Below are 13,953 nucleotides of genomic sequence, written 5' to 3'. Positions count from 1 at the left end.
AGCAGCCGTGGCGGGAGAGGTCTGCGTGCCATGTGGGACCCTTGCTGTGGTCAGGGATCAAACCGGCGCTGCAGAGGCTGCGGGCAGCTTCGCAACCCAGCGCTCAACCACTGCGCCACTGGGGAGGGCCTAGGTTTGTATTTCTTATCCCTGATGATACACAACTGTAGGGTCACTGCAGGATCTAGCTGAGGGAGCACACACTAGCATTTCTGTAGAAATCTTCTACTTTCTAGATACATATCCATGGCATCGGCAAACAGAGACTGCATTACTTCTTCCTTTCTAAATCTTCTGCTTCTAAATACTTTCTCTAAACTAACTGCATTGGTGTTTCATACATTTAAAGTTATATTATTGGATATATACAAATATTCATGCTTCTTATCATTAGGAAGTGACCCTAGGCCAGCCTCCTGACCAAGAGACTAGCAGCCGATTGTGGACACAGGAGCTGGCCCAGCCCACAACTTTTTTAAATAATAATTACCCAAAACTTAATGCTTTAAGCAACAGTCATCTGTTTAGCCCAGTATTCAGTGAAGCAGCAATCTGTGTTGGGCTCAGCTAGATGGTTCTTTGGTCCACAAGAAAGCTTGCTTATGTCAGCTGCCTAAGTTAAGAGATGAGCTAAAGAAAGAACAATTTCATTTGCATGCAGAATTAAGAGAGACAACAGAAGGGCAAGAGATGTTTCCCTCATCTCCAGGAAGATAGAGTTAAGGTCACCAGGGAAGTTGCGGGGGGCAGAGAAACAGGTACTGAACTCAAGTGCCCCAGTCTTAGTAATTTCCACAGCATCACAAACTCAACAGCAAATCCTCCATTGTATTAAAAATACACCTTTGAGATTATTGAAAAATGAAAGAATAACCTACCATGTGCTCACAGAATGACAAGAATTCAACGAAGGAGAAACCCCAGGAATGTGCCTGGTAGGCATGAGCTCCACTCAGAGAGCTCCGGAAATACCCTTGGATTCATTTTCATGCTTTGATAGATGTCTAGGAACCATCTTCCAAGCCTAATAATCCTTAATCCTCCAGTTTTCTAGGATAAATGAAACATACTGTATGTTTAAAGTACAAAGTCAGTGAATTAACACAAGGATTAAAAATCTCAAATTTTGTGGAATGAAGCAAATAGTTGCCAAGTTAGTTTAAAACACACTGGAATTCCAATTTTATACTACCAGCTGATTCACTGCATGATATTTGATGTCACTTGCCCTTTCTGTGTGTTAATTCCTTCATCAGAAGTACGTAATGCCAATGATTAGTTAACATATCCAAAGAATTTATTCATTTGCATACTTTTAAAGATTTATTTATTTTTGCATAGAAGAACTGAGGTGTAGGCTAGAGGTGTGGGGGGTGAGAGGATTTACCAGAGACAGAGTGGGGAACAGAACAGGCAGATCAACTGAAATACACCACTGAGGGGTGCAGTGGGCGAGACAAGAGAGGTCTGCTGCGCCACATGGGTCACCTCCCTAGCCAGGGATTGAACTCAGGCCACAATGGTGATAGTGCTGAGACTTACCCCTACGTCACCAGGAAGGCCCCAAGGAAGAATTTAAAAACATATGACCTCTTTTCCACTTGACTGATGGGGCACTGATGGCCTGGTGTCTGAAATGGAGGCATGACATCTACAAAGCGGAGTCTTTCTGAAGCAAGAGATATGGAAAGAAATAAATTTTCAAGCATTGTTGAGGGAACACTCTTAAAAGTCTTTAAAGAGAGAGTTAAAAATCAGAACCCAAAGGGCCCTGTGCAGGACACAATTCCAAGGTGAAAAGGCTCACAGTTTAAGGAGACAAATGGGTCAGTGGTATAAATATGATGGGAAAGGGCAAACACAGAAGCGTGTACAAGGCAGCCCATAGGAAATAATGATGAATTCTTTCTTAAAAAGGGATACTCAGAGACATTTTCACAGAGGTAATGAGAGCCACAGATTATGGGTCTGGTAGGTAATACGTGCTCACTGAATTTTTTTCAAATAAATGAATTAAAGGCATCACCCACAGCAGTCACCAAGGGCAAGAGCATGGACAGATGGAACATGGGATTTCCAGGAAGCTATAGTGATTTATTTAGCATCACCTGAATGCTGCCATCTTGCCATGGCAAAGTCACTTTTTTTTCCCACCCCACCAACTGCTGTGCTACAAAGTACAGTGCTGACTGCAGACAGCGGGTGTCACACTTGGGCTCACACCAAGTGGAATCTAGAAAACCTTTATTTTCACACTAAGGAGTAAGAATGAAATTTTGCATTAGATGTCCCTTTCTCCAGACCCCGCTTTGTAGAAACTTCCATGTCATCTGTTGATTTAAAAAAATCAAGTTTCAATTTATTTCCAAATTAGGTTTCACTTACTACTGATACTGATTTTCCTTTGGCTACATAGTCTCCCCACCCCCCACCCCCCAAAAAATTAAAGTAGTATTATAGAGTCAAGTTCATTTAAGTAACTTTCAGGAAAGTTTCTGTTACCTTTCACACTAGAATTAGTCCTTCTCAAGTCACAAATCATCTGACCCAAGTCCTCCCTGGGAAGAAAAATCTTTCAGGGAGTTGAGGAGTCTGACCTCTGAGACTATAGCGTGGGCTTCTTCACTTATGAGCTATGTGGCTGGCTCAGGAATCGTGGTCTCAGGCTTCACCAGCTATCAAAACAGAGGCAGCAGTTGTGACGCTCTGTCACTAGAGGGGCACTGGGACACACTGAGCCTCGCAGTCTTCCTTGGTTTCAAACCGGTTGGCATTGCCCCCACAGCTGCCATACCAGAACTGCTGGCAAGCCTGCTGCCCCTTGTTATAGTACCATTTCAGGATGTATTCCTGGCACTCGCCTTCCATCGGATCCATGGAACAAGGACCTGCAGCAAAGCATATGCAGACAGAGGTGAATTTCCTGCTGAGCATGATAAGAATGAAGAGATGGTTTGGAGTCACAAAGCTGGGGATGAATTTTAGCTTCACTACCAGCTGGTTGTGTGACCCTGAGTAAGTAGCAACCTCTCTGAGTCGCAAAGCAATATTTTTTTAAAAACCCTACTTCACAAAATTTTTGTAAGATATTACATATGTGAGAGGTACAATATGGCTATGGTTATTATTTTTCACAGTATTTAGCATATGGCAGGTAAATCAGATAATGTATAAGCAAATGAATTAACTAATATATAAAGCCTTCTGATACCAAGAACTTGTTGCTTATTGGGCTTTCTTCCCCTTTTTTTTCAAAGCACCTCAATCTCTTGCCTCATCCCAATCCTGCCCTGCTTCTAATGGCCTGAGAAAATCAGCTGGGGCATGGGAATTGTTCTAGGCCTTGAACAGGCATGTTTGAGTTGGCCTGTTGTGAGACTCTGGTGATGAGGGAAATCCAGCAATGAGAGCCCAGGAGAAGGAACCACAACAAATGCGTCTCTAAAACCCTGTCAGAGGCCAAAAAGAAAACAGTCCAATGGTGAACTTTCGACAGTCCTCTACAGATTCAACAAACAGATTTGGGGCTCAGCAAACTGATTCCAAACTGACAAGTCAAAGACCCTTGTAAACAGGCCATTTGCTCTTCCTAGGGACACTTGGTGGCTCTTGCCTTTGGTCTGGGACAGCACCACACAGGGGTTGCTCCTCCAGGATTATACTCCAGGAGTAGCACTTTCCAGCAGAACACTCCACGGCAAGGGAAATATTCTACATTTGCACTATTACCATGGCTACTGACATGGTAGCTATGTGGCTACTTGGCTTTGGAAATGTGACTATTGAAGTTTTAGTTTTATTTAAATTCAAATTATTTAAATTTAAGTGGCTTACATGACTAGCAGTTGGTCACCAACGCAACGGGAAAGTATGGTCCCCAACACACAAATTATCTCTAAGTATTCTTTGCATCCCAGCAATCAGGAAGCTTTAGTTTTAATTTTCCTTTCATCAATATGATACGGGATGACGGGGGTGGGGGGAGCAAATAAGTTTTCACTTAAGCAGTAAGCAGTTACGATTAACTTGTTGCTATTTCCCAACTTTACATTTGGCATCATTTTTACCATGAGTATTAATTTTTGCTGTCTTGAAAGAATCCTGCAGCAGCAGTCAGAAATCCACTAGTGAAAGAAAGAAGATGGGGAGAAAGAGAGAGATGATGGAGTGCCTATTCCTAAGTTTATCTGGTTTGGCTATTTCCTTTGCCTTGGAAATATTTGTTTACTTTGGAATCTAAAAGGTAGGACATAGCTTCAGTATCTTAAAGGCCAATCTGTTTCCTTTCTATGTGGCAAACATATGAATTATCAAGTTTTATTCTCAAAATAACTCTAGGTGGCAGGTAGTCAAGTAATCCCCACTTTATGGTTCAGAAAACTGAGCCACAGAGGGATTAAATAATGTTCCCATGGCCACCATGGGAAACCATCCGGGCACATTCAAAACCATGGGTAATGGATTGGAAGAATAAACATTATTAAAATGGCCATCCTGGGCCTCCCCGGTGGCGCAGCGGTTGAGCATTCGGTTGCGAAGCTGCCCGCGGCCTCTGCGGCGTCGGTTCTATCCCCAGCTGCTCCCCGGCCACCAGAGGAGGGTCCCACATGGTGCGCAGACCTCTCCTGCCGCCCGCTGCTCCCCTCAGCAGTGTACTTCGGTCCTTCTGCCTGCTCTGCTCCCCACTCTGGCTCTGGTGAATTCTCTCACCCTCCCGCGCTTCTGACTGTACCCAGTGCATGTATAAACAAAACAAACAAACAAATAAATAAATAAATAAAAAATGCCTAAAATGGCCATCCTACCAAAAGCAATATACAGATTCAATGCTATTCCAATAAAAATTTCAATGTCATTCTTCAAAGAAATAGAACAATTATTGATGAAATTCATATGGAATCACCAAAAACTCCGAATAGCCAAAGCTCTCCTGAAAAAAAAAAGAAGGGAATGGAGGCATCACACTCCCAGACTTCAAACTATACTACAAAGCCATAATCATCAAAACTGCATGGTATTGGAACAAGAACAGACACACAGACCAATGGAACCTAATAGAAAATCCAGAAATAAACCCACAGATTTAGGTCAACTAATCTTTGACAAAGGAGCAAAGAATATGCATTGGAGCAAAGAAAGTTTGTTCAATAAATGGTGCTGGGAAAACTGGGTCGCTACATGCAAAAGAATGAAGCTTGACTACTACCTCACACCATGCACAAAAACCAACTCAAAATGGATTAAAGAACTAGACATAAGACCTGAAACCATAAAATACATAGAAGGAAATATAGGCGAAACACTACATGATATGCACATCAAAGACATCTTTACAGACACATCACCCAAAGCAGTGATAGTGAAGGCAAATATAAACAGCTGGGACTACATCAAATTAAAGAGCTTCTGCACAGCAAAAGAGACAATAACAAAAACAAAGAGAAACCCCACCGACTGGGAGAACATTTTTGCACACAACACTAATGATAAAGGACTGATCACAAAAATCTACAAAGAGCTGATGAGACTCAACAAAAACAAAGAAAATAATCCAGTCAAAAAATGGGCAGAAGAGCTAAGAGGAAATGCAAATGGCCAACAGGCATATGAAAAAATGTTCAACTTCACTTGTCATCAGGGAAATGCAAATCTAAACTACCATGAGATACCATCTTACACCAGTGAGAATGGCACATATTAAAAAAACTAGCAACAACAAATGTTGGCGAGGTTGTGGAGAAAAATGAACTCTCCTGCACTGTTGGTGGGGGTGCAAATTGGTCCAACCACTATGGAGAGCTGTGTGGAGATTTCTGGACCTACTAAACATAGAGCTTCCATATGACCAGCAATTCCACTCCTAGGTGTTTACTCAAAGGACACAGAAACATCAATTCCAAAGAGCACCCGCACCCCTATGTTTATAGCAGCACTGTTTACAATAGCTAAGCTTTGGAAACAACCCAAATGCCCAAAAACAGATGACTGGATCAAGAAGATGTGGTACATATACTCCATGGAATATTACTCAGCATTCAAAAAAGATAAACACATGCAATTTGCAACAACATGGATGGCGCTGGAAGGGATCATGCTCAGCGAAATAAGCCAGAAAGAAAAAGAAAAATACCGGATGGTCTCACTCATAGCAGGAATCTAGAAAACTTAAATAAGGGACCAAGAAAAAGAATAACTATAAGAAAGAAAAAATCAAAATCAACAAACAACTATGAACCAGAGACACTCTATGGGGCGTGGGGGGTGGGGAAAGAAGAGATTGGGTTCAAAATAAGGGGTCGCAATTGTATGGGGAATATAAAAATAAAATTAAAAAAAAAAAAAAAAAAACATGGGCAATTAATTTCTAAATCTAAGCAGGACCAACCACACCACTCACTGGAAAGTCTCGGCTACCTGATCCCTACCTTTCAAAAGTTACAGTCAAATTCCCCCATATGTCTTTCTAATGTATTTGCTACTTGGCTTAATTTGTTGCTCACATGTAAGAGATGACTTTGCATTAGTATATGCTGCAGTCCTGAATCTATGCTACAATTATTCCAGATGGTTTCAAAATGTTCCTTGAACTTGTAAGAACATATGTGAAGGCGCCTGCTACAAATTGTACACTTTCCCTCAAGCTGGAGAGTGTGTTCACCACCTCTGCCATAGACTACGGCATCTCCACAAGAAAATGCAGACCCTCATGGGGGGCCTCCATAATACTCCATGAAATAACTTTCATCCAGTACTAGATTTGCAAGGAAGAAAGTTGGTCTTTTAATGTTCTTTTAGCTAACTGCTTTAGCTGCATATATGAACTTGTGCATTTGCAAGGAAGGTGCATGCTAACACAGTACAAAGGAATTTTTTTTTTTATGATAACGATTTAAAAAAGACAGAATTTAACTTAAGGAGCAAGGAATAGTTTTTGTTTTTACCACCAGCAGTGCTTGAATTTCTCTCTTTTCCAATGTCTCTTTGTTTGGACATTCCACATTCATTTTCTTCAGCATCATATCTGTTCATTTCAAAAATTTCAAGGTCTGTTGTGGCTTCTCTCTTTTCCTCTAGAACAAGGTCTGTTGTTTCCAGAGTTTTCAGATCATCAGCAGAGCCAGGTATGTCAAGCTGGCTCTGGGCAGACCTGCGAAGAAACGACCATGAGGCACTGAATTACCAAACCGCCAGCACGGAGAGGAGCAATTCCCAGCTGATGGTGTTGGGCTCAGTAAGCCTCAGAAAATGAGCTTGATGCATTTCCTGATGACTGTTACTGCATTAGCTATTTTCTTTGCTTTGTACAGATGTTTGGACAAACATCAGAACATGCTTAGCAAACAAACTATATGAGACAAAAACAAATGCTGAGCTTCAGAGAACAGATTAGTGGTAATGGGGGGCAGTGACAAAAGTAGGGATGGGGGGATCAATAGCATGTGGAAGGAATCCAGACTTTTGGTGATGATATAATGCTGTGAACCTAAAAATAATATAATTTTATCAATCAATGTTACTTTAATTTTTTTAAGATTTATTTATTAATGCATACAAGAACTGGGATACAGGCCAGATGTGCGGGAAGGTGAGAGGATTCACCAGAGACAGAGCAGGGAGCAGAACAGGCAGGCTGACTGAAATACACTGCTGAGGGGAGCAGTGGGCGAGTAAGGAAAGGTCTGCTGCGCCATGTGGGTATCTCCCTGGCCAGCTGCTGCAGAGGCTGCAGAGAGCTTCACAGCGCTGCGCTCAACCGCTGGAGCCACCAAGGGAGGCCCTGTTACTTTAATTTTTAAAAAGGGAAAAAAATCATCTTACAGAGCTTAAACTTGACAGACACCATCAATCAAAAAAATAATAATAATCAGTAATACAGAAAAAATAGTAAACTTAGGGTTATTAATTTTAACTCCCTGAGGTGTGGGGTGAGAGGATGGGGGATGTGGTAGAATGGAAATTTTTCATGTTTGCTTTTATATATGCATGTGCTTTTTGAATATTTTTATACTGGTCCTGTATTACTCAACATTAAGAAACAAGAAAAACCAAACCGTGTCAGAGGTATCAAGCACAGGAGGATCGCCGGCGCTCAAGAACTGGCCTACCTTTAGACAGACAGTCTCCTACAGGGACAGAACTATGGACAGTCTCGGCTCTGCCTCCAGCCTACCTCTTGAGTGCCAACAATGGTCTCAGCCGAGTGTCTCCTCTGCTGGGGCCCCCACATTCATCAGTCAGCTCCGGGGGCGGGTACTGGTTTGTTTCACCTAAATAAAATTTTAAAAAATCATTATTTTTACCATGAGTATTAACTTTAAAATAATACAAAGCTTAAAATAAGTATGAAGTAAAATAAAGCATAAAAATAAAGTACTATCCATTAAGACATAAAATTAAAGATATGAATCAAATAAAGCACAATGTCAAACCCCATAAAAATGAAAAAAACTACAAACATAATTAACAAAAGTAAAACAAAAACAAAAAATCCATTAAGACATAAAATCAGAGATGGAAAATAAATTCAAATGAAGCATAAAATAAATAAAACAAAGTAAGAACATGAAATTCATCCTATTATACAAATTATTTAAAATAAAATCAACATAAAACAGGTATCAACACAAAATGCAACCTAATATAATGAAACGAAAAATAAAATGTAATGAAATTTAATTCCCTCAGAGTCACCGAGCCATCAACAACCATCTCCTACGATTCTCTCCTTTATCTCCTGCAAAGTTAAGGAATCTGCAGTTTAGATTGATTCACTGACCCTTCCAAGATCACACAGCTCATTAGGGAAGAAGCTAAAGCTAGAACCAATTCATTGATTTTTGTATTTCTTAAATTGGAAAGGCACAAATGCTATGTCAGGGCTTCAAAGATGTCCATCAGTGCTGGGTATCAGTGATGCAGAGAAAGACATCCCTCGAAGCTCCCCCAAGGGCATGTCTCACCCACTTATAAACTGAGACACTTTAAGTTCTCGCAGCAAGGACGAGGAAGCATCACATGTCACAACAGGACCCACCCCTCCCACCCAGCAGTTCTGGACTATGCACTGGTGGATGAAGCCCGATCCAATCTCCCTTGTCATACTAGGGACACAGATTTGAGACTGGCCGCCCATGAGTTCGGTTCAGCTAGCTGCCTGCCAGTGAGGACACCAGGTCGGTGGCAGGACATAATGTCACAGCGCCCCTGATTCCTCACTGTGGGTTTCATTTACCCTTCCTGATGTGGGGATCCTGGACTTCGTTTCTTTCTCCCTCCCACTTCCTAGCAGATCCTTGGAGACCTCTGAAAGTAAGTGCCCGGTACATTTGTTACTCACTGACTAGCAGCTGCAGTAGCATCCCATAGTTTTTTGAAAATGCAGAATATCAGGCTCCAACTCAATCAGAATCCACATTTTACTAGGATGCCCAGGAGAAGTGCACGCACATTAAAATTTGAGGAACACTGTCATATATCTCTGGATTCTGGATTGCTGTATAACTGCCTTATATGCAGCACTGGTGCCTTCAACGTCCCTCCATGCCCACATCTGAACGCAGGCTTAACATGGGAGACTGTAACTCTCATTTTGGTATATTAAAAATAATATTCAAGAGGCTAGGTGTTAACCTGATATCTCCTTGCCACCAGATGAGAGGTTCCAGACAAGACACCAGCACTAGGCTTGGCACAATGTCAGGACAATGACAGCTCAGGGTTTTCAGGAAACCGGGGTACTCTCTGAGAGTTCCCAAGGTGTGGAACTGCAGCACAACTCAGTCACCTATTCGCCAAGTGCTAAGTTCTCTAAGTTCCTCTCCCCACCCCACACACTCACTTTTTAGGAGGTTCATGAAGGCCCGTATGAATCCCCGGGCATAGGTCATCTCTGCATCCGAGGTTCCCTCCAGGCGCAAGAAGTGCTGCTCAGAGGGGGCACTGGCCATGTGGGCCAGCTCTGCCAGCTCATGGGTCCCCACACCTGGGCCCAAAGCCAGCACAAACAGAGTGATGCCTTTGCACTTGGCCTCCAGGGACAGGGTCCTTAGCATCTCCCGGTCCCACACACTGGTCTCACTGGCCACGATAACGAAAAGGACCTGTATCCTCCTGGGCAGCGGGGCTGCCAGGAGCACCTTCTCCAGGGTCCACTCCAGGGCATGGCCCAGTGCGGGAGTTCCCTGCAGGGTTTGGCCTGCGGCCTCCAGGATGTGCCTCTGTATCTGTGTCCGGTGGTTGTAGGTGGTCAGGTGAAAGTTCTCGCGCACAGGAGGGCGCCCAGTGCCTGGCAAGAAGCCTGGAGTCGTGTGTGTCACCAGGGCCACGCGCGCCCCATGGAAGGACTCTGTGGGCTGTGCAGCCACCTGCAGATCTTCCAGTACAGTGGCTGCCAGACTCAAGGCGGTGTGGTACACATCAGTCCCAACACCGTGGGAAGCATCCACCAAGAACACCAAATCCACATCCAACTCCAGGGGCCTGGGCCCGGCCAGCCCACATTCTGGAGCTGGTCGGCACTTGTCTGGGGAGGAAGAGCAAGGAAAAGGCAGGGTTAAGCCACACATCACATCCCTTTCCTTCCCTTTCCATATAAAATACATTTCCAGACTCTCAATAAGGGTAGCTGCTGCGGAGCACCACCTGTGGGCTGCTTACACAGCAAGTCAGGGCACAGGATCAGTGTGTCCATTTTTCAGAATAAAGAATCGAGATGAGCCATATTTATTTAATGTTTTTAACCAGCAGGCCATGTAGCTTCCTAATCTCTAGGCTGACAGACACCTGCCAGGCTCAATCCCGACTACAGGCCTTACTGGCTGTGTGACTGTGGGCAAATGACTTTCCCAGGCCTCAGTTTCCTCATCTGTCTGATGGAGATGATGATGACAGTAATGGTACCTATCTTATGAGGCTGCGCGCAAGGTTTAAATCTTAAAAATGAGTTAATATATAAGTGCTTAAATCACTATCTGTGGATCAAGTCCAGAACTGGCCTGTGACCTCCCTTTAGGCAGAGATGGTGCTGGGGACAACCTCTGTTCTACTCTCAACTTACTCCTGAGAGGCACAACTGGCACTGAGTAACAGCTCAGGCTCAGCAAACACCAGCCAGACTTCTGCTCCTACAGGAGAGGAAACTGAAGCCTAGGGAGATCATGTGTCAAAAGAGATGTTGGATGGAGAAGCACTTCAGCATCTGTAACATCATCTAGAAGTGGCAAGAACTGCAAGTGACTACCAAGTGCTCAGAGCCAAGTTCTCCTGGCAATGCTAGGTCTTTGTGTGTGTCAAGCAGGGGGAACAATTAAATCCCCCTATGACTTCACTCAGGACTCTGGTTGTCACAGGCATAAATACGAGCTCTTTGCACTGGAACACAGGTTTTGCACAAAGTTCTCTCTGGCATGTGGGATACAGTGATGGAGGCTGGAGTCACAGAAACACTGAGTGATTGCCAGCAACACAATGGCAGTTACCAGGACTCAGCCCATCTGTTCAGAGATTTTCCCATCATGCTAAGGTGTCACTAAGGAAGGAGCCACACGGCTCCCGCAGGACAGGTAAATGAGCAGGGCAGACCAGCAGTAAGACAACAGGATGGGCCAGGGCCTCTGGAGCAGTAGCAGACACTGGCTGCATCCAAAGGGAGCAGGCACAACTCAGCTCTGATGATGGCAGTGACAAGGGAATGTAATGTTTGTGATTCCCAAGATGATTCTTTCTTCCTAAGAAAAACTGGAAATTCAGATTTAATAGAAAATTCTTGATTTTAAACTCTGCACATACCAAATAAATGCACATCTGTGTAACAGATCTGGCCTGTGGCTGCCAGTTAGTTCATCCTGTTCTAAAGACACGAGTCCAATCAGAAGGGCTGCTCAGCTTACCATAGCAGAGAGCACAGCGGGCCATGAGCTCCACATCCTGCCTGTGTTCCGTCTCCCAGATAAACAGGTGAAATCTGTTGGTTCCATCCATCTAATCCAAACACATACAAAGTTTATCCTTAGCTGGATGAAATTTCAGGTCTTGTTTTTCATGTTTTTCCCCAACTTAGATGAGAAAAACATTAACATTATTTTTAAAAGAAAATGTGTGTGTATGTGTGTGTGTGTGTGTGTGTGTGTGTGTGAGAGAGAGAGAGAGAGAGAGAGAGAGAGAGAGAGAGAGAGAAATTTGGCATTCTATATGACAGAGTTCTTTGGTTCTCTAGTTCTAACCTGGAGGTTGGACTATCATCCGTGAGGGGAAGTGAGCTGTGGGTCTTTAGACTCCCTGTGCGCGTAAAACTCAGCCAACGTCATGATGTGTTGGACTAAGGAGAAGGGACAGGCGCGTTCAAGAATCTGTCCATTCCATAAATCTTTACTGACTGGCCTCTGTATGCAGCATGCAGTGTGGTGGGAGCTACAAACATGGTCAGGCAGACCCTTCCGAGGCAGGGATTTCAGACACACAGCATTAGGATCCAGAGATGGAGATTATAAAGGAGCGCCCCCTAGTGGAGGTGCTTCAGATAGGTCTGGTTTTGACAGATAAAAGCAAGAAGGCATCAGAAAAGGCTTTGCATTCTGTTTATCTCCTTCCTAACCTTTCCAATTATGGTTAATCTAACAACTTTATATTAGCTGAAAAGTAAAATATGAGTAACAATAATAAATCCAACCAAGTCCATGTCCATGACGGTTAGATGATTAACACATCCCCTCTACTCCCCAGGGCCACCGCTGGAGAGAACTTGCCCACCTCCCCTGCAGTGAGGGGGACCACATGACAGGATCTCGCCAGGCATGCAGCCCTCCCAGCATGCACACTCCACTCCGTTGCTCCCTTAGCTCGCATCTGAGCCGGATGCAGAGGATCCAGAAAAAAAGGAGCTGAGACCCTGAAACAGCTGTATGCAGCAAATCCCCCTCCCCCTACACACATACCCAATGACCCACATACACTTGTGACAGGTGGCCCAACAGCCCTTTTCTGTGTTAAGCCACTGAGACATGCACGGGCTTGAATGGTTTCACAGTAAATCTGCCCTGACAGTTGGCAAGATTTCTACTTCATGATGAAGTTAGAAATGCTACCAGTTTATCTCTCTGAGGATTTGAAGTATGGTCTGCAAACAGGAAAACATCAAAGCTTAGCTATGCCCATCTCTGTCTCTACTCTGTCAAGCATGCAAGCCAGGGCCCCCTAAGAGTCCACTCTTTGCTCCTCCCTCTGTGGCCAAGAACAAGCAAGCTCTGGGTCCCCCTCTGGCGGCAAGGTGCTGGCTATGAAAACGTCCTGCTAGGCCTCAGAGACACAGACAGGCAAAGGCTGCTTTAAAAAACTATGCTCCTAACATTTTTGCACCCAACACTAATGATAAAGGACTGATCACAAAAATCTGCAAAGAGCTGATGAGACTCAGCAACAACAAAGAAAATAATCCAGTCAAAAAATGGGCAGAAGAGCTAAAAAGAAACTTCTCTGAAGAGGAAATGCAAATGGCCAACAGGCATATGAAAAAATGTTCAACATCACTTGTCATCAGGGAAATGCAAATCAAAACTACCATGAGATACCATCTTACACCAGTGAGAATGGCACATATTAAAAAAACTAGCAACAACAAATGTTGGCGAGGGTGTGGAGAAAAAGGAACTCTTCTGCACTGTTGGTGGGAGTGCAAACTGGTCCAACCACTGTGGAGAGATGTGTGGAGATTTCTGGACCTACTAAACATAGAGCTTCCATATGATCCAGCAATTCCACTCCTAGGTATTTACCCAAAGGACACAGAAACATCAATTCCAAAGAGCACCTGCACCCCTATGTTTATAGCAGCACTGTTTACAATAGCTAAGCTTTGGAAACAACCCAAATGCCCAAAAATAGATGACTGGATCAAGAAGATGTGGTACATACATACCATGGAATATTACTCAGCATTCAAAAAAGATAAACACATGC

At 43.7% G+C, this 13,953-nt stretch overlaps 1 protein-coding gene across 1 annotated transcript in view; it reads right to left on the bottom strand.

Moving 5' to 3' along the window:
* Positions 1 to 2,680: 2,680 nt before the first annotated feature.
* Positions 2,681 to 13,953, bottom strand: part of LOC311180155 (collagen alpha-4(VI) chain-like) — a gene marked incomplete at its 5' end in the record, with an annotated part of 74,150 nt that continues 62,877 nt past the window's right edge. Inside the window, 4 exons of the mRNA XM_084247815.1 lie at positions 2,681 to 2,923; positions 8,171 to 8,267; positions 9,839 to 10,522; positions 11,889 to 11,979. Coding sequence (XP_084103941.1) covers positions 2,713 to 2,923; positions 8,171 to 8,267; positions 9,839 to 10,522; positions 11,889 to 11,979 — 1,083 coding nt within the window. The 3' untranslated portion in view covers positions 2,681 to 2,712. The remainder of the gene's footprint in view (positions 2,924 to 8,170; positions 8,268 to 9,838; positions 10,523 to 11,888; positions 11,980 to 13,953) is intronic.

Source organism: Talpa europaea (assembly GCF_964194135.1).
Source record: "Talpa europaea genome assembly, chromosome: 11".
NCBI classification, from domain to species: Eukaryota; Metazoa; Chordata; class Mammalia; order Eulipotyphla; family Talpidae; genus Talpa; species Talpa europaea.
This window is presented reverse-complemented; position numbering and strand designations above follow the sequence as displayed.